This window comes from Dipteris shenzhenensis, chromosome 6, assembly GCF_047967505.1.
Source record: "Dipteris shenzhenensis isolate YYH24624 ecotype China chromosome 6, Dip_SZ_1.0, whole genome shotgun sequence".
Lineage (NCBI taxonomy): Eukaryota > Viridiplantae > Streptophyta > Polypodiopsida > Gleicheniales > Dipteridaceae > Dipteris > Dipteris shenzhenensis.
This window is the reverse complement of record NC_141601.1, coordinates 7,853,504-7,874,178: the sequence shown is the minus strand read 5'-3', so window position 1 is coordinate 7,874,178 and position 20,675 is coordinate 7,853,504. Positions and strand designations below refer to the sequence as shown.

At 40.5% G+C, this 20,675-nt stretch overlaps 1 protein-coding gene across 1 annotated transcript in view; it reads left to right on the top strand.

Annotated features, from left to right (window-relative positions):
- LOC147900726 (uncharacterized) overlaps nucleotides 1–7,621 on the top strand; it is a 56,738-nt gene extending 49,117 nt beyond the window's left edge. The window contains exons 7-13 of the mRNA XM_087375837.1: nucleotides 5,785–5,883; nucleotides 6,123–6,191; nucleotides 6,282–6,397; nucleotides 6,481–6,541; nucleotides 6,648–6,802; nucleotides 6,883–6,964; nucleotides 7,128–7,621. Of these exons, the coding sequence (XP_087231963.1) occupies nucleotides 5,785–5,883; nucleotides 6,123–6,191; nucleotides 6,282–6,397; nucleotides 6,481–6,541; nucleotides 6,648–6,802; nucleotides 6,883–6,964; nucleotides 7,128–7,223 (678 nt within the window). The 3' untranslated portion in view covers nucleotides 7,224–7,621. The remainder of the gene's footprint in view (nucleotides 1–5,784; nucleotides 5,884–6,122; nucleotides 6,192–6,281; nucleotides 6,398–6,480; nucleotides 6,542–6,647; nucleotides 6,803–6,882; nucleotides 6,965–7,127) is intronic.
- The last annotated feature ends 13,054 nt before the right edge of the window (nucleotides 7,622–20,675 follow it).

Here is a 20,675-nt window from a genome sequence, read left to right as displayed (position 1 = left end):
GGTGCATATTTATTTGTCAAATTACTGTGTATGCTGTAATTAAGTGGATCCTACCACCCTTTACGTTGTTGAGGCTGGTTTCAATGCGAAACCCGTCTATCCTCTAGATGCTGGGGTATGCGAAACCCGTCTTTTTCTGCCTGGTTTTCACCAAGAGCTGCTTGTGGTTACGTTTTTCTACAGTATAGCTACAGCTATTTATTGAGTTCTCCTATTTTTCATCCGTCGAGAAGATTGTTGTGCATGTTTTGGACTACTTATTCATGTCCTAGGAATTCTATGTTACCTCGGGCTCTATCTGGGGGTCTGCACTATTGTAATTGAAGCTGAGCATAATTGTAATAAAGAAATATACCTTGATTAGCCTAGGTAGGGGGTGCACCTCATTTACACCCCGTTGGGTGCCGGACTCTTTTCCTTCTTTTCCCATTCCTTTGTGTGAAGTTTGAATGATATGGGTGTGGATGTTCATCTAAAAATTGTGTTTCTGCATAAGCACGACTCTAATAAATGCTCATTCCACTCATACCTTTTGGCACTCGGATTACTCACTTGTAGTAATATGCTACTCCAAGCAACTATCATAGCTTGCTACTCGACAACAGGAATTGATGCTCTTGGTGACAAGTGCTCTCGTGACTTATAAATGCTAATGCTTATCCCATTTTCCACCTTGTTCTTGCAGTAGAGTCCCACTGTGATTGCCAAATATTGGCAGTCTTTTTCCTCACCCCTCGGTTGACGGCTGAGAGCTTGGTACTTAGCGAGTGTTTGTGCCTAGTGCTCGTAGTAGTTCTCGCCTTGCAAAGAGGCTCTCTCTTTTACTCCTTGGGTTGTTAACTGTCTAGCATCCTAGTGGTGCTTGGATGTGTTGGAGTAGCATGGTGACAAGATAGAGGCAACAAGATGAATAATGAAGCTTGTTTATTCATTGAGAGAGTGTCATTATGTAGACACTGGGTATATCCATAGATTACAATCATATGTGAGCTCAATAGTGAGCATCTAAATCCACAATCATCTCCATGAATCTCTCAATCACACACCACACTCCTAGATTCACTCATTCACACCTACTAACTGACACATTATCAGTCACACCTAACTCAGGCACACCTACACACACACACACGTGTTCACACACTCAATCACATGATCACTCACAACCATAGACCTTGGTATGATCCATTACATCAATTTGTCCTTCATACCTCCCCACAAATTGATAACCTCACCCCTGGTAGTAGTCCATGGGAACCTCATGGCTTGCCCACCTCTAGTGGCAACACACATGATCCACAACTTGGACTCACTCCGGTTGCATTGGCAGTAGACTCATTTGGACCCCCTTGCTCCAACATGATCTCACTCTGAGAATTTGGCTATTGGTTTACAATTGGAAGACTGGACAATGACTATGCATGGGAAGTCCCCATAGGTCTGACAAGGAACTCACACATAAAACTAACAATCATTTAAGGGGGACATCCCATGGCAGAGAACCTTTATTGACCACACACAAAAATTCTAAGTTGAAAATGTGGGAAAATTCCCCCCCTTGATAGCAATCTTTTTCTGGCATCGTTTCCAAGCCACCATTGTATCAGACTCATAAACTTGCTTGTCCATTGCATTGTACTTGGTGTCGATGAAGCAAAGCTTTCCTTCTTTGTGTATCTTCTTGGTATACCAAAGCATAATCTTTTTGTCAATGTGAAGCAAAGTATCCAATTCTAGGCAAGGTCTTACCACATGGGCAGTGTCTAATGCCTTACAAGGTTTGACAAATAGACTCAAGCAAGTGGAACTTGAGAACACACAAGCATCATATCATCCGCATAGAAAAGCAAGAGTATAATGATGAATATAAGCTTCATGACTGAGTTGTTGTGGTGAAACATAGTAAACATATTCAAAACTTCCAGTCAAGTATAAAGCCCGAAATTTTGATTGCCTAGTCAACTGTCTTTGACCAAAATATGAACAAATCTGCCTACAGAGACAGAGATCGGCTGGAGGATGGAATTTGCCCTGATTACAGAGGCTATGAAGGGGCTTTTGGTACCAGTTCTGAATAGTAGAGAAGATCCTCCAGCAAGAAATCGCGCAATACATCACGTTGCCGGTTGGAGCCGCTACAAACTCGACTGGTTTTTTCACGTTTTCTCCTCGCTCAGTGGACCAAATGAGCTCAAATTGGAACAGCAGCTAGCTCATAAGGTCACCCAACTATACCTAGGAGGGCTGGTCGAAATTTCACTTCTACAGGTCGTATGAAATAAAAGTTTGTCAGGAAGCAATCCTGTCGGCACGGGCTGTGTAGGTCATATTTCCCCAATTCCTCTGAACACAAAGTGCGCCCTATCAAAGGGAATCTCCAGCTGAAAGGGCTCGTGAAATGGTGTAACAAAGAGGGAGAACGAGCTTAAGCAAAAATGGGTAGAAGAGGGAAGAATGGAAGAAGGTGGAGGGTGAAGGGGAAGATGATGACGTGGCTCAAGGAGGGTCAAGGAGGGAAGTATGGCTCTAATACCACATGTTGGAGTAGCATGGTGACAAGATAGAGGCAATAAGATGAACAATGAAGCTTGTTTATTCATTGAGAGAGTGTCATTATATAGACACTAGGTATATCCATAGATTACATCATATGTAGCTCAATAGTGAGCATCTAGATCCACAATCATCTCCATGAATCTCTCAATCACACACCACACTCCTAGATTCACTCATTCACACCTACTAACTGACACATCATCAATCACACCTAACTCAGGCACACCTACACACACACACACGTGTTCACACACTCACTCACAACCATAGACCTTGGTATCATCCATTACATCAATTTGTCCTTCAGGATGCAGGAAATTGAGCATCTACTACCGGAGTTGGCTGCAAGCGTGGATAGAACCGTATGAAGAGGAGGGAACGAGCATACCTAGTGTGGGAGAAAGAATGAACAAAAGCACTTATAGTACTTGAGAAAGGGGCTTGGTGCGAAGCTGTAAGGAAGCTTCACAACAACACTAAAGGCTTAAAAAAAATTGAAAATCACTTAATTGTTACAAAGAGCAAACATCATCTTTAGGCTAGAATTGTCCTATTTTTAGCCTTGTTTAACGGCCCAACACTTGAGGTTGTTGCCATGATGGAGAAGAAGGATCATGGAAGAAGTGGAGTCAACCCATGGGTTTCATTTATAACAAGCTTTGCTTATGGTTTTCATATTGTCCCATCATTCAAGTACAATATACTGCCAGCATACCATCATTTTTGTGCCCTCTTGAAGCACTTGGTTGGGCATGAAATGACCATTGTTATCCTCACCAGCTTGCAGATCTAGGCTTCCATCATTGCTGGCCATTATTAAAGTGCGTTCACCGTTGTCCACTTTGGTCTCTAACATAGCTACAATAAAATGCATTTGTGCAAAGCTTGCAAACATTTAGAACATAGTCAAATGAAAAACCGTTTCGTTCTGTTCGAAACCTCGAAACGCAAAACAGACGAAACGTTTTGAAATAGGACAAAGCACTCTCAACAAAACCTTTGTTTTGCCGGAATCAAAACACACATTTTTGTCCCGTTTTTCCTAGAATCCAATGTGTTGCGTTTTGAATTTCATTTTTACTATCTTGACTTGTATTTCTCTTTGTTCAGTCTAACTTAAATATAGCATGTCTTTTCGCTCCTATAAGGATATATATTAAGTATCAATTTGAAACCTATTCATTTCGTCCTATAAGTTGAAATGAAACGAAACAAAACTTGTCAAATCGATGAATTGACGAAACAGATGAAACGTTTCTTGTGACTATGATTTAGAACAAACCCATGTGACAAGCGTAGTTCTAAAATCTTGTGGAAGGGCCTTGACAGGCATCAGGAAGTTCATATAGGTAATTCATGATGGTTCTTGCACGATAGACTTGCATTCTACCACAAAGTGAATTCATTATGCACATGCCACAAACACATGATAAAGTTAATGGTTGATGCTTGACTTTTTTTGGGTTTACGGATCTTTGGGGAGGGTAATTTTTGGATAAGATGCTAGTGGCACTCCCAAACTTTGGCAAACACCAAAAGTTTGGATCGTCTAAAATGTCGGAATGTAATTATGGTCTCTTGTCACTGAGCTTTGTTTGGTTTGAAAGTTCCTAGGAACAAGAGTAAATGGTTGTGCCAGTTTGACCATGATTTGACTGAGTGGAGTGATTGTTGGTTCTTGCACTCAGCCTTTGTCAGTCCACTGGTACTGATGCTTGCTCTTGCCTATATCTTATAGTCTCTGTAGAAAGAATGCTCTGTGGGTTCTCATAGGATCCTCCAGGTCTTGGTAACAGTTTTGAATGGGACATTTTCAAGTGGGTCAGATAGTCTTTGCGGTCTCATCCCCCCTCCTGCTAACTATCATGCAAATTTTATATCGTTTTGAACTCTTCATTCTTTGGAGTATCCTATGCATGCTATTGGCATACATGGCCCTTCCATCCCCCATGATAGGTACACAGATCACTAGCATTCTGTAAATCTCAGTCCCTTTGGTACCTTCGCAGTATCTAAGCACATAAGGTTCAGGCTTGGGCATGGTTTCCCGTACATACCGTTCCACATCATCTGCACTTAGCATTATATTCAATGCTTAACAGCTTTAGGTGGATGGCAAACAGACTCCAAAAGTATATATTCTCAACAACATAGCCATGGTGGCTTATTTGAACTCTTTACCCTATGGAGTATTCTATGCTTTATATCATTTTGAACTCTTTGTCCTCTGGAGTATTCTATGCATGCTCTTGACCTAAATGGCCTTCCATCCCCAATTACAGGTACACAGATAAATAGTATGATGTAAATCTCGGTCCCTTTGGTACCTTTGTAGTACCTAAGCACATAGGGTTCAGGCTTTTGGCATGGTTTCTCATAGATAGCCTTCCACATCACCGCACATAGCATTGTATTCAATGCTTAACAGCTTTAGGAGGATTCTAAACAGATTCCAAAATTCTATATTCTCAATACATAACCATGGTGGCTTATTTGATGGATGCATGCAAATGAAATTCAATGTGTATTGGTGCCTTCAGATACGTGGTGCCTCTTATTTGGTGTATATATCAATATATTCTCTATATTATGTGGAGGCAATAAATGGGACTTGTGAAGTACTTTTGGAGGGAGCATCCTACTTCCAAAAGATAATGGGAAATCAGAATTTATAAACCCACCCCTACATAATGAGATATTTTGGTGTTGGATAATTATTAGCAGTTTTAACCATAAGAGTATGAATGATGCCCTGCCAGGATTCAGGGCTCTTTCTGCACAGCTGAGGCCAGGAGATGAGAGTGTGGGATTATGTATTATTTTTTTCACACACTCCCTTAGGACTGCCTTTACTCCAGTCTGGTTTTGGCCTTCTCCTATATTTTATTGTTTTATTGTTATTGTATGAAGTGTTTCACAAGAGTTTATCCTGTTCATTGTAATCTTTGGTTATAATTAAGGGTAGTTATATTTTCGCCAAAAAGATAAAACTTTTAAAAGCACTAATTCATAGACAAGAATTCTTCTAATGCTAAAAGGTGACTTAGAACATAAGGTGTGTGGTTCGGCATGTACACTTTCAATTCTCTCTGGAATATTTTGTGCGACTTTTTTTAAAACTAGTCATTGCAAAACCAACTTTCAACAAAATGTGGCCTATAAGTGTTTAGAACTCATAGGTGAGATGGGTATTTTAACAAAATATTTGAGCAACCTTGAACCTCACAGGCTTTTATCAGTGGGGGTGGCGTCAGTGATGTCTATTTGGTCATGGCCCGAACTAGCATTGGTGGTCCAAAAGGCATTTCATGCTTCCTACTGGAAAAAGTAAGTTTCTGTGTTTATGTGTGTCTATCGATAAGCATTCATTTGTTCGTATTGTTTGATGCATGTGCCTTTTCCTCTTTATCCAAAGCAGCAGCATTGGCATACACCTGGCTTCGTTGTCTTTGCTTAGAAATTCTGTTTGGGATGAGTTGTAATTTTCCATTCATTTGTATTTTTGTTTCATTTTAAAGCATTTGCATGCGCATATGTTAATTAAAATTTCCAAAATTTGGACCTAGAATATGGCAGGATTATCTTTTGGTCATCCAGAGCACAAGCTTGGCTGGCACTCTCAACCAACGACATCTGTAAGAAATACAATTTTATTCTAGTATTCCTGACTATGAAGGAAAACCTGTTTGGCTGATATTGAAGTTTGAGGCATGTGTGCAGAACAGGTTTCAATAGATAGTGTAAGGGTTCCTTGTACAAATATGATTGGGAAGGAAGGCCAAGGGTTTAAGATTGCTCTTTCAGCCCTTGATGGTGGTCGAATAAACATTGCGACTTGCAGGTACTAATTGCTTCTATATATTGTTTTTGCATTTTGTAGTAGATTCAGAATGACAACCCTAAACTTGCCTGTTACTTTGGTAGTGTTGGTGGTGCTCAATTCTGCCTTGATGCCACAGAAGAGTATGTCCAGGGTCGCAAACAAGTGAGAAAACCTCTCTTATAACATCAAGTTCTGAAGTCACTGCCACATCTCACAACGCGTCATATTACTCTTAATTTCTCAAATATGCTGCTCGGCTTTTTAACAGTTTGGCCAAGCCATTGTAGACTTTCAGAATACACAATTCAAGCTAGCAGACATGGTTACAAGAGTACAGGCATCCCGATTAATGGTGGCTCATGCAGCTTCAGCGCTGGACACCAATGCTCCTGGAGCTACAGCTACTATTGCTATGGCAAAGAGGTGTATTTGAATGCTGAATGCTATCCTTTTATGGAGCTTGTGGTCGTCTTCAATGGTTGTAATTGCCTTTTGTTTTGAAGGTTTGCTACGGATACTTGCTACAATGTCTGCAATGATGCATTGCAACTTCATGGTGGATATGGTTATCTTAACGATTATCCGGTATGTCAAACACTTGTCACTAGATCTCTCTCAATTTTTTGTCAACTAACTTGTTTATGAGCATCTCAAGCAATTTCTGGAAAAATGTGAACCACATCAAGCAACAACTTTGCTTGATTATCGTTTTGACTTGTTCTAAATTGTTATGGATACCCACTTTCAGATTGAAAGATATGTGCGAGATTTGCGAGTCCATACGATACTAGAAGGTACCAATGAAATCATGCAATTGGTAATAGCACGGCAAATGAAACAATAACAGACTCATCTATGCACTATGAATCTCTATAATCAATTTTAGTACACCATTGGATGATATTTGATTAAGCATTATGAATGGAAGGTAGTCACTCTTCGAAAAGTGATATGCCTATCATAGGGATCCCTGGACTTGCTGCTCCAGCATCTTCCCTCCAGTAATTGCTGACGTTTATCTGCAAGCTTCAGAATTACTTGATCTTATTTACAAACCTTTCCTTTAGTGAATGCCCTTTTGGATAATCAAATTAAGAGTATTGGAAGTAGCTTTTTTCCAAAGGTTTGGTAAAGCTATCTGTGACATAATGTCAAGCTGAATTTCTATTTCTCTCCCTCTTTAATTAAATGCATTGGTGTCAATGCATTCCTGAATGCAATGTTGGATTTTCTGCTACTGCTTCTGTCAACTGATTATCACCACAAATCACTGTTTGGCTATAGGCATGGTGAAATTCTATCACATCAAGTAACTGTCTTCAGCAAATTGCTTCTTGTAACTCATGGGAGGCTTTGTATTGAGACACTCTCTCATCCATTGTTTTATCTCATTCTGGTTTTCCATGTGCATGCTCAAACTATGAGGGTTTTTCATGTCATAATGGTTATCATCACAAAATTATAAACCTCAACTTGTGAGGATGAACTTACTGCTTTCTCATAGTTCAATCTTGTGCTCTTCTATCTTGGGTTATCTTTTCAACTTTTGTCTTGTTCTTCTGCCTGTCGCTGCTCATGTGTTCTGGATGCATTTTCTTTTCCATTGTCTTGTAATTTGAAAACAATTCGTTTTGGCATTCTTGCATTATATTCTAGGTGTTGCGATTAAGTTTATGGAGGAAGGTATACTTTTTAGTCAACTTTATGCGTAGGCTCGATGTTCGAGTTGTCCGAAATGTTGGATGGCACACCTTTGAGTACTCCTATTGATATGAGGCACAATCTGCAAACATTGAAAATTGCTACATTTTTTATTGTGGTGCTTTTGAGCTAGTTCATGGAAAAGCCTATTGGAATATAGGACTTTGTGTGTGTGGTCCTAACCCCCTCCTTGGACCTTGGGACTATGTGAGAAATATGGAAAATAAGGGGGCTTGGAGCATCGTTGGCTCGTGTGTAGTAACATGTGGCAGAGGGGTCTTGGGGATTAATCCCATACGCAATTGTGCATATTGTGGACCTTAGATATAAAGGAGGGAGGAACCCCTTCCCTTCATGTGGTGATGACACATGTACTTGGCGTGGCATGTCTATGGTTGAGAACTGCTTGTTCATGGTGTGCTACTACTACGACTAAAAGAAATTGAAGATTGCATGTGCGCGTGGGATGCGATGATCCATGTGCATGCTTTGATTTGCGGTCTATTGTGTACTAGCAGTTGGATGCTTTGTGACTGAATAGACGACTGCGTACATTTCGTTTGAGGTGATTGCCTGCGTGTGTATGCTCTGTCTGTAGTGTCTATTCGAGATATTTGGCGGCACTTGAAATGATGTTTGACTATCGACTATGATCTATTCGATGTGTCACTTGATTTGATTGGTTTGTTTGTGGCTAGTGTTGATTGGCTAATGTGGTCCATTGTGGATGTTCAATAATCGTTGGTGCTATGTTTGGTCAAGAAGTTGTCTACTCGGGGGTGTTGGAATGTGGGCCTTTGAGAGGCCTTTGTGTGGTCCTAACCCCCCTCGTAGCACCTTGGAACTATGTGAGCCTCGTTGGCTAGTGCAACGACATGTGGCAGAGGGCCTTGGGGATAAATCTCATAGGCAATTGCGCATAGTTGTGGACATTGTATGTAAAGAAGGAACCCCTCCTGTTCATCTCGTCGGCTATTTTTGGGATGTGGGGGAGGCATTGTGTGGCTATGGGGTTGGTATTGGGACACCCGCACCCGATGCATCCCTAGGTGATACGTGGCAGTTGTTGCAATGTTTTCCAACAAAGCTGTGTATTCACTTTTGGAATGGTGTGAATTGGATTTTCACATACTTTAGTGGGGCAACCAACCATAGGTTGGCATATCTTAAAGAAAACCAATACACAAAACCATAGTTTGCAAGGTTCTATGATGTAGATTGGGTAGGTGGCCCCAAGCATACACGTATTTTAAGATACATGTTCATGCTTAACTCTTTGTGTGTGTTGGTCTAGAAAGAAGCAAGCAATCGTGGCATTATCTACAATAGAGGCTGAGCATATCTTGCTTGTTTGGTGTGCATGCGAGCTTGCTATCAAACTGTAAAGGTTTCCTTATTTGATTCCTTTGCAATCAATTAATACCCTTAACTTTAATCTTTCATTGACTAATACATGTTAGTAGACATTAATTTTTTATTTTTATTATTTAATCATTTAATTAGTTGATAATAGGCAATTCTTTAGATTAGGGGCATGATTTCATACCTGTTGGCATGTCCTCTAGACTTGTTTCTCTTTGAAGTGTTATCTATTGTAAAAACACTTTATCTTATCCATGAATTCCTCAAACCAATATTGTGATTGCATAAATGATGGTGCACCACTACTTATATGCCATGGATCTTGATAATTTGAATACACAACACCTGATTGCATAAATGATGGTGCACCACCTCTTATATGCCATGGATCTTGATAATTTGAATACACAACACTTTCTTCTTCCTCATTTTCTACTCCTTCTCTAGCTTCTCCTTCTCCTCCTCATCTAGCTTCTCCTTCCATTGTAGCTCCTTCTCTTGCTTGTCGTCCTCTTTATTTACTACTGCTCCTCCACCTCTTCCTCCTCCTATTTCTCTTTCTCCTCCCATTGCTCCTCCTCCTCCTCCTCCTCCTCCTCCTCCTCCTTGTCTTGCTACTTCTTTTGCTTCTTTCTTCTTTTTCTTCTTTGCTATTTCTTCTTCTTCTTCTTTCTTTTGCTTCTTATAACCCGTTTCTTCTTTTTCTTCTTCTTTTCTATTGTTGCTTCTTGCTTCTTTTTCCTTTTTCTTTTGCTGTTTATTTTGCTCCCCCTTTCCCACTTCTTCTTCTAGTTGATGATGCTTCTTACTTCTTTTGTTGTTGCCCCACTGCTTTTTCTTGTTGCTTCTAGCTTTTACTTCTTCTTCTCTCGTATATGTTTCTATTTTGTTGCTTCTATTTCTTTTGCTACTACTTTTGATACCACTTTTGCTGTTGCTTCTATTGTTGCTTTTGGTCCTCATCTTGTCCTTCTGCTGTTGCTTCTCCTTCATGTTCTTCTCCGTCTCCTTCTACTCCTCACCTTGCGCCTTTTCTTCCTACTCTTCTTTTCTCCCACACTTATTGATCTTGTTCTTGCTCCTATTACTCTTGCTCTTGTTCCCCTTTGGCTCTCACTCTTGCTTCTCTTTCTCTTTCTCCTACTATTGTTGCTGCTCCTTCTCCTTTCTTTCTTTCTTTCTTTCTTTCTCCTTCTCCTCCTACCCCTTGCCCTTCTCATTATCCTCCTCCTCCTCCTCTTATAGTGATGTTTTGAAAAAGAATTCTATCTCATGCTCATCTCGTGGTGAGTTGCTATGCCACGTATATATTAGTTGCTAGGGGTGTCACAATGGATATGGGACAATAGTGACATTTAGGATGACTCTATTTCTTGAAATTCTTATAGCGATTGCATTACACAGACAGTTTCTAGAATTCGTATACCTAGTTGTGATGCACAAAAGGTTCCAAGGTCTTATGTTAGGAAATGGAACAAGCAAGTCTAAAAACAATGATATTAAGCTTTGGTCTCGCTATGTTGGAGAACTTTAGGGATTGACCTCGAATTGTTATAAGATCAAATAAGGGCATCATTCAATCTATGGACAAGAACAATGCAAAAGAGCATGAAAATGCAATGCAATGTGATTTGATCAAAGGTAAAGATGAAGGCCATAGCTCATTAAACTCTTTTCATTAATAAGACCTTGATTTTATGCACACGAGGCACATAATCACGATAGAAAGACTAGGTTAAAGGGGCCAATAAGAGAGTGGATGGGCGTTAAAACAAAAAGACTCACTCCCTCTAAATGTGTTGTTGAAGCATGATTTGGACAGACACATTTTGTCAATGTCACAAAAGTGTTGAGGTGGGAACCTTTGGTTGGCCAAAAGTTGGGAGATAAATGGTTTTATCTTGTCACAAAATTATCCCTTTGGTGTCATAGTGGGTTTACACAAGGATTTATATCCTCCCATATCTAGATCATGACTTTGGCTCCAACAGAATCAAAACTAAAAGTACACACTTTTTGACATGTAGCAAATGTCAAATTGGAAGCACCATATGGTAGGGGAATGAGTCTAAATGGTAGCCCAAAATGACAATGATATGGCCAGCCCTAGAGATTGATTACATTGAGACCCAAAATTTGTGGCACTAGTCAGAACTATGGCTTTGGCCCAATGGCAAACTGATTATTAACTACAATATGACGTGCTTTCAACAAGGAGGGATGGACAAATGAATCAAGCCCCACGATTTGAGGATTGGGAACAAGATCATGCAATAGTAGTAGAAGGATTAGACACCATACCCAAAGATACAACAAAAGAGTCAGACGAAGATGAGCAATCTATTAGTACACATAGTAGCCCTAGGTTCATGCTTCCAATCCTACAAACAAGGGTAGGAGCACCTACTACATTATTGGAATTGCTACAAAGGCATGCGCAATAGCGCCAACATAGCTTTCAAATGAATCTACCACCATAGAATCCACCACCATGAAGCCCACCACCATATAATCCACCACCACAGAGTCCACGACTATAGAATCTAGAATCCGCCACCACAATAGAATGTGCCTCCACCACAAAATCTGCCTCCACCACAAAATCTAGCTCCACCACAAAATTCGGCACCGCCTTAGAATCTGCCTCAACCTATTCCACTAGTTCCACCCGTATAACTGATGTATTGAAACGTGATGGCAAGCAAATGATTTTCAAACAATGTTCAGGGACGTAGAGAAGCTGTGACAATTTGCAAGTACATTGACTAGTAAGGCAATTAGCTGTTTACTCTGTACGGTGTTTCTCGTTTCCAAGACTATAACACTCTAAGAACACCATTCTTACATTGTTTTCATAAAGAAAAAACACCAAATGATAGTCAAAAGAATTTAAAAGAGTTAAGAAAAAAGAATTTTCTTATCAAGGATTACACAAAAAAATTTTGTAACCTAAATGCATGATTGGATCCGGTAGAAACACTGATAATCAAAACACCTGCTAAATATTTCTGTAAGGGACTCACAAGGGAAATTGACATTGCCATAAGTGGATTGGAAATTTCGGTTGCAAATGGATTTAATGAATCGATTGATGCTACCAAAAGAGCCAAAAGAAGATGTGGGTTGTTGAGGAGAGCATCTAAAAAAGAGAGCTATAATTTAGATAGTGAATGAGACTTCGATATGGAGGAATTAGAAGAACAATCCAATGAGGATGCAAAATTCAATAGTGCTACATCCAAAAGTGATTTAGATGAGGAGGACAATAAGTACAAAACGAAGAAAATACAAAGGAAGCACAAGTCGACTAAGAAAGACTCAAAAACTTGAAGGAGGACAAAAAGAAATCCAAGAAGAAAGTAAGTGAAATGGAGAAGCTGTTGAATAAAAATTGAAGACCTCAAGTCAACCACTAGATTAGGATGCAAAATTTGTCATAAGAATCATCTAACGAAATCCTTTTGGTATACCTGAATGCCAGAATGAATCCAACATAGTGGGTACCCATGCCCCAACAACTAGAGCAAATTAGGTGGCTATTGATCTGCATGCAGCATAGAATGTAGCTCAAATTTAGCAATGCAATAATTGGAACTAGCAAAGGAACAAAATGGATAATTGAAATAAGCAATGCAATGCATGGGGATAGAATAGTGGCATCGATAAAGATTTCAATTATTGTTTGGAAAATGGACACTGGGCAAGACTAAATTGTGCACTGTGGTGCTGACATCGCACACAACGAGGGTTAGAAATTATACATTATCCATGACATGACCACCCATTTAGGAGCAACAATTTTCACAAGCCAATGCTGTATTGATCAAGGATTGGGGGGGCAACATCCATATGTCATGTGGATCCCACTACCAACTTATATGAGCTACAATAGTATGACCATTCATCCTATAAGGGGAAGGAGACACAATACAAAGAACAAGAAAATGTTGATGTCCTTGCCATGAAAAGATCCAAGGGTCCAGTCATCACAGTGATTCAACATTGGAAGCATTGCCCAAGAAGGCACTTACATTGGAAAGACCATGAGGACATGCGCACATGAGTATTGAAAGAGATTCACTATATCTAGGGAGACATCGAAGCCAAGGAAGCATGGTGACCAATTCGGATGGAGCCACTAGAAGGGATGCCATATCCTTCTGAGAGTAACCCGATCTGGCTAGAGCAGCCTGAGGTGATTTAAAAAAACCTACCCTGACATTGTGAGTTCTGTTTAAAAGAATTTTTGGATGGAATTATTTGTAGCTTAAAAAGAAAATTTTGACGGAATTATTTTTAAGAGTCAACATTTTGCCATAGTACACGTTTGAAAGAATGGGACTATTGGGTTTGGAACCCGCACTATTTCAAGTGAGGATGGCTTATCAAACACATATCCAAGCAGTACGAACCCTCCAAAACCATCTGATTCATATTCAAGGCATGGTATTCAGGGTTAACTTGGTCATCTTGCAAATGGAGGAGTATGATGTTCAGTACCCGATGTTGTTGGGTCATCCCTAGTTCAAGGCAACAAGAGTAAAAGCAAGATTGGGGCTCATCAACCATAATTGTGAGAATGGGGAAGAAGAAACTAAAGATGCAGGATTTGGACTCATCAACCATAAATGTAATAATTGGGAAGAAGAAACTAAAGATGCAAATGATTCCTACCGTGACCCTAAAGAAAAATGAATGACTAGTTATAACGCAAGAAATTAATATGGGGAATAAATTAGATGATGATGAGAAAAAAAAGTTCTTGGATGCCAATCTGTCTTTGATTTTTTTTGAAGTGGATGTTTCACAAATAGTCAAGTAGTATGAGTGGCATGGCCAAAATACACCAACTGTATTAGGAAAAAAGGGAGCTCATTTTGGGGCCTTTTAGGGTTTAGAAAAATAGGTTCTCGACCAATCAGAAGAGGTCCAACGTAACGTTGGAAAAATACCAAAAACCATGTAAAAATATAAAATAGGTCATATTCAAAATCTTTTCCCTTTATTATGTCTAACATACATGATCTTCAAAAATTCATTTTATGTGCAGAAATTTATGATTCTGACATCTCTAGCGTGTCCGGAGCGAGCCAAAACCCCCAATTCGACCCTGGAGATACAAAAAACCGACGCTTGCAGGCTCGAAAAAGACAGTGCCAGCTATCCAAATCGCATTTTTGTGCAAATCCTCCATTCCGAGCATTTTTGCCCTTTTTCGGGCCTCCGAGCATCGGTTTTCGGTGTGCTAGCTGTCCAAATTGCGTTTTGTGCAAATCCTCCATTCCGAGCATTTTTGCCCTTTTCTTGGCCTCCGAGCATCGGTTTTCGGTGTCCCTAGGGTCGAATTGGGGGTTTTGGTGGACACATTGACGATGTTAGAATCATCAAATACTGCACAAAAAATCAAGGATATTATATATGCATTTAATGTGAAGCCTTAGTACTAGACTAACATTTTTGCAGTAAGTGTCCATATTTTATGACATTTCCCATATTTTGAGTGCAACAAAAATAGGTAAATAGTGAATATCTTAGAGGGCCCCAAAATGAGTTTCCTTCTTTCCTAATTTGAATCTATGCGGCCTCTGTCATATATACGACACTAGTAGAATAGAATAGCCTAGTAGATTTATAGGTCATAGAATCGGATTCAGAACCCGATGAGGGGGAAGTATCCTTGTCCAAAAAATATGGAGAAGAGTGAATTCTCAAAGCAGAATTGGCCGATGAAGAATAGAAGCACATAATGTCTTGAGTAAAGGAAGATGATCTTGAGGAATTGAATATCAGAACTATGGATGATCCAAAGCTGATGAAAATCGGTGTTGATGTTTATGGGATAATTTTGGAAGGACTTGGATGCTCTATTGAAGGAGTACAATGACATTTTTGCATGGGAGTACACAGATATGAAGAGGGTTGATCTGAGTCTTTGCGTGCATCAAGTTAACCTAAAGAAGGATGCGAAACCAATAATATAGTAGCATTATTGGATGAATTTAAACTTTCCCTAGCAGGTAAAATGGAGATTGATAAGCTGCTCTATGGTTGGGGTTCATCTACCCAATGGACAAGGTAACCCAGCGGTCTCCCATTGTCATTGTCCTAGAAAAGAATGGTAAGCTCCAGGTTTGTGTAGATGATCGTAAGTTGAATGCTACAACAATCACAAATCCATTTCTCCTCCTATTTTGTGACACTTTGCTATATGTTGTTGTGGGTCATGAAATGTATAGTTTGCTACATTGCTTTAGCGGCTATGATAAAATCTAGATGGCGGAATATGACAAAGACAAGATGGCAAATGTAATAGAATGGGGAGTGTCTTGCACACAATGTGATGACCTTTGGGATAAAGAATGTACCACCAAATGATTTGAGATTGCAATAGAATCTTAGATCAAAGAAGAAGTGACAAGATTTAAATGAAAAGCACCCAAGATAGAGCAAGAAGAAGTTAGAGTGAATCTTATTCAAACATCTTGAAAGTTTTGAAAGAAGGGAGTAAGGAACAAATAGTAGAGGAAAGCAGGAGGAAGAGGCAGAGGATGTGAGGTAGTAGTAGTAGTAAGAGAAGTAGGAGGAGGTGGGTGAGGAAGAACCAACCACAATAGAGGTAAGAAAGAGGAGGATGTGGGGGAGAAGGTCGTGATGGAGGAGGAAGTAATAGTGATGGCACCAAGGGAAGCAAGAAAAGGTGGGTTATGAGGAGGTGACGGAGGATGTGAGGGAGGAAGCATTATGTAGTAGAGGCATTAGGGCCTCTTGCTTCTCTCTATTGTTTCTACTTCCTCTTGAGTTCCTCCCTCACCTCCTCCTTCGCCATTTCTTGCTTTACTATTTCTAGTTCCTTAACCTCCTTCCCCCTTCCTTTCTCAACTTCTCCACCTACTCCCCTTGCTACTATTGGTTCCTCCCTTACCCCCTCCCCTCCATCTACTCCACCTACTTCACTTGCTACTATTGGTTCCTCCCTTACCTCTCCTCCTCTATTACTATTGCTTTCTCCCTCACCTTCTTCTCTCCCTCACTCCTCCTACTTCCCTTGATACTAACTTTTATTCCTCCCCCACCTCCTCCTTCTTGTACTTCCCTTACTATTGTTTCTTCCTCATCCCTCACCTCATCCTCCTACTTCCCCTTGCTGTTGTCCATCACCTCGTCCTCCTCCATTCTCATCCTAATACTATTGCTTCCTCCCTCAGCTCCTTCTCCTACTAGTCCCTCTTTTTGCCTCCTCCTCCTCCCTTCTCATCTTGATACTATTGCTTCGTCCCTCACCTCCTTCTCCTAATAGTCCCTCTTCTTGCCTCACCTCATCGTATTTATTCGCTTAATATTGTTGCTTCCATGTTTCCCTCCTATTCTCAAGGACTTGGAATCCATCACCTCCTTCTCATACTAGTTCCTCTTCCTGCCTCATCTCATCCTATTTCTTCACTTACTACTATTGCTTCCATGTTTCCCTCACTTTCTCAGGGACTTAGATTTTTTCCTAGCAAGGAGCTATCTCTTATTTGTTCATGCAAGAAAGATTTTTGGAATTGTCATTATTTACAACATTCTCAATCATCATCTTCTTGATAGAATTTGCTTCATGCACTGAGTTGCTTACTAAAATCTAAGGCTATGTCTCATCCAAATATATGGGTTTGTTGAGGATGGAAAATACAGTTCGAGTCATGGACGTTTCTACATAGATGGAGTTACAGCTCAATTTTCAACTTTAATTCTCAAACCACTCATACCATCTCTAAGTCCATCATATATCGCCATAGTGTGACTTTTGAACTTGTTAGGTTCCCATTTTTATAATGCATCGATTTATTAAAATGGCCTAGCAAGCTAGATCTTGGCCATTCAAATTATAAGGATGTTTGTGCTATAGCTAGTCATCTAAAATATGGTATGGGAGCATTGGGGGCATAGTTGAACATGTAGAGATTAATATTCAACTAAAATATGGTATGGGAGTTGTGGGGAGACATTTGAACATGTGGAGATTAATATTTATCTCTAGGTCCTTGGTTGGACACTTAATATTTATTTCTTATTGTATCATTTTTTCATGTGTATATATTTATTCTTTGGGTTGGTTCGATTTGTGATTTTTTTTGTCTTAAAACTTTCTAGATCCATAAGTAATCCATACAAACACACAATTTCTATCAAAAAATCATTGAGGTGGTCATGACACATAGCTTGGCAATCTTTACACATCCATTTTTCACTTGTTGATCCATAAAAAAGGAAGAATATGTTTTTGATTTGTTTATCCATGAAAAAGGAAGAGCTTTACATATCCAAATTTTCTCCATTTCTTCTTGAAAATGGAAGAATTTGATAGTAACAAGGAAGGGGGGAGAGGAGGAGAAGTAGGTCAGAGAAAGAGGAAGAGGAGGAGGAGAGTAGGGTGTCTATGGACGAGGGGAGAGGGAATTGGGCAACTGGATAAGGAGGGGAGAGGAAGGAGGGAGGAGGAGGAGCAAGAAGGAGCATGGTGGATGGAGGAGAAGGGGAGAGGAAGGAGAGAAGAGGAGGAGCAAGAAGGAGGAGGGGAGAGGAGGAGGGAGGGAGAGGGGGATGGGGAGGGGAAGGGAGAGGGAGGGGGAGGAGGAGGGAAGGAGGTGGAGAGAGAGGAGGAAGGGGGAGGAAGGGAGATTCAAAATTTGAAATTTTGAATTTCAAAAAGTGCCTCCCTCCCCTCTTTCATGGGGGTAGAGCTAGGCTCAACTATGGGATTAACCCATCTAGGTTGGGCTGGTTAGGCCTCTTTGGGACCCTCCAAGCCCCTTGCATTAGCCCACTAAGCATTCCCTTATGAGGCCCTTTTGAGACCCCAATTCTCCCCTAATGAAGAGAAAAAGAGGAAGAGGAAGAGGAAGGGAAGGGAAGGAGACGAGTAGAAGAAAAGTGAGAAAGGGGAAGGGAAGGGAAGGAGAGTAGAGAAAGAGAAGAGAGAAAGAGAAAGAGAAATGGAGAAAGATGAGAGAAAGAAAAGAGAGAAAGAGGAAGAAGGAGAGGAGAGCAAAAAAAGAGAGAAAGAGAAAGCAAAGGGAGACAGAAAAGAGAGAATAGAGAAAGAGGAAGAGGAAGGGAGGGGAAAAAGAGATAGGATAAGAGAGGGAATGAGGGGAAAGAGAGGGGAAGGGAGAGGGAAATGAGGGAAAGGGAGAGGGGAAACAAGGGGGAAAGAGAGGGGAAGAGAGGACACGAGAGACAAAGGAAAAGAGGAAGGGAGGGAGAAGAAGGGAAAAGAGAGCAAGAGAGAAAGAGTGAAAGAGCGAAAGACATGAAAAGAGAAAGAGGAATACAAAAAAGAGAGAAAGAGAGGAAATGAGAAAGAGGAAGAGGGAAAAGAGAGGATGAGAGAAAGAGAGAAAAGAGGAAGAAGGAAGAGAGAAAGAGAGGAAGAGAGGAAGAGAGAGGAATAGAGAAGAGGAAGAGAGAAAGAAAGAGGGGAAAGAAAGAAAGAGGGAAAAAGAGAGGAAGGGAAGGGAAGAGAAGGGAAAGGGAAAGGGGAAACGAGGGGGAAAAAGAGGGAAGAGAAGGGGAAAGAGAGGGGAAGAATGGCAAAGAGAGGAAGAGAGAAAGAAAGAGAAAAGAGGGAAAAAGAGAGGAAGGGAAGGGAAAGGGAGAGGGGAAGTGAGGGGAAAAGAGATGGAAGAGAAGGGGAAAGAGGGGAAGAGAGAGGGAAAGAGAGGATGAGAGAAAGAAGGGGAAGAGAGAAAGAGGGAAAAAGAGAGGAAGGGAAGGTCAAAGAAGGGAAAAGAGAGAAAGAGAGCAAGAGCACGAGAGAGAAAGAAGGGAAGAGAGAGAGAGAGAGAGAGAGAGAGAGAGAGAGGGGGGGGGAAGAGAAGGGAAAAGAGAGTAAGAGAGGAAGAGGAAGAGGAAGGGGGAGGGAAAAAGAGAGAGGAAGGGAGATAAAGGTTTCCTGTGCCCGTCACATTTGCTAGCGTATAAGGCACTAGCAAATGGCCATTGTAACTTAAAAATAAAAAAAGAAGAGAGGAAAATAGAAGCTCATTACTTGGAGCTCAAGAATGAGAGACAACCTCAAAGCACAAGATTGTGGTTTTGACTAGTCCCACTAAAAACAAAGCAAAAAAAACACCATTAAAAAAAAACCCACTGGGTGAAGTGAGAACTAGTGGGAGCTGCAAAGCAAGGGAAATGAGCAACAAAGCAAGGGAAAGCCCTACTACAAGTAAGAGACCAAAAGAGAAAGCAAACAACCAAAGCAAGAGGTATGGTTCTTTAGCACATCTTGTTATTCTCATTATGGTTCTTCTTAGAGGGAAAAGAGAGGGAAACTAGAAGAAAAAAGAGGAAGGCAAAACAATAACTTAGAAAACCTGAACATAGAAATGAAAGAAAGAGGAGAGAAACACATACCTTGAAGGAAAGGGAGGAAGAAGTTTGTTGCAAAACCTGGAAGTGGAAAGGGAGATTTGTAGAGGTGGGGAAGGATCTTTGTTTGCAGGGATTGCAAGGGGGATGGACAATGAAGGGCAAGCTATTTGAATGCAGGTTGAAATGATGAAAATAGAGTGAGGCATCACGAGAGAGAAAGTGTGATGCTTTTTGTAGCTTTCTTTCCTAGGGAGCCATCGGTATATACCGACGGTTTAAAAAGTAGTGTTGGTATATACCAATGGAAATCAACAAAAATAGGGTATGCAGTCGGTATATATTGATGGAACATGGAATTTTTCAAAATTTGATGGGTGCTTAGGTAATTTCTGAATTTTTTGGGTTTGAATTGGTTTTATGTTGTGGTTTTTGAGTTGTTCAGATGGAGAGGATAGTTGGAAGCTCATCAAACGAAGGACCATTGCCTAGGAGCGCAAAGTGGCTTAGGGGAAGATTGCATTGTCCTTTAACACATTGCAAGCGAGAAGTCTGACATCAGCACCGTATTATCATACGCCACGTACAAGCATATTGGGAGTCGTCAAAAGTACCGGTTGTTGGCGGTGCTAATAGATAATTGGTAAGTCAATGGTATTTGAGTTCATGATTAATATTGCATGCATATTGCACACACTAACCTTGTAATTGCACAAAACCATCATACAAGATGAGAAGCGTAGTGAGGGAGCAAGTGCACTTGCACACTTGGAGCCTAAGGATAGTCTCCCTGATGTGCTAGATGATGACGAGGGTATGATGGACATGATGGATACTATTTTTAGAGGCACGATATCACATGTACACGTGATGCTTCAATATG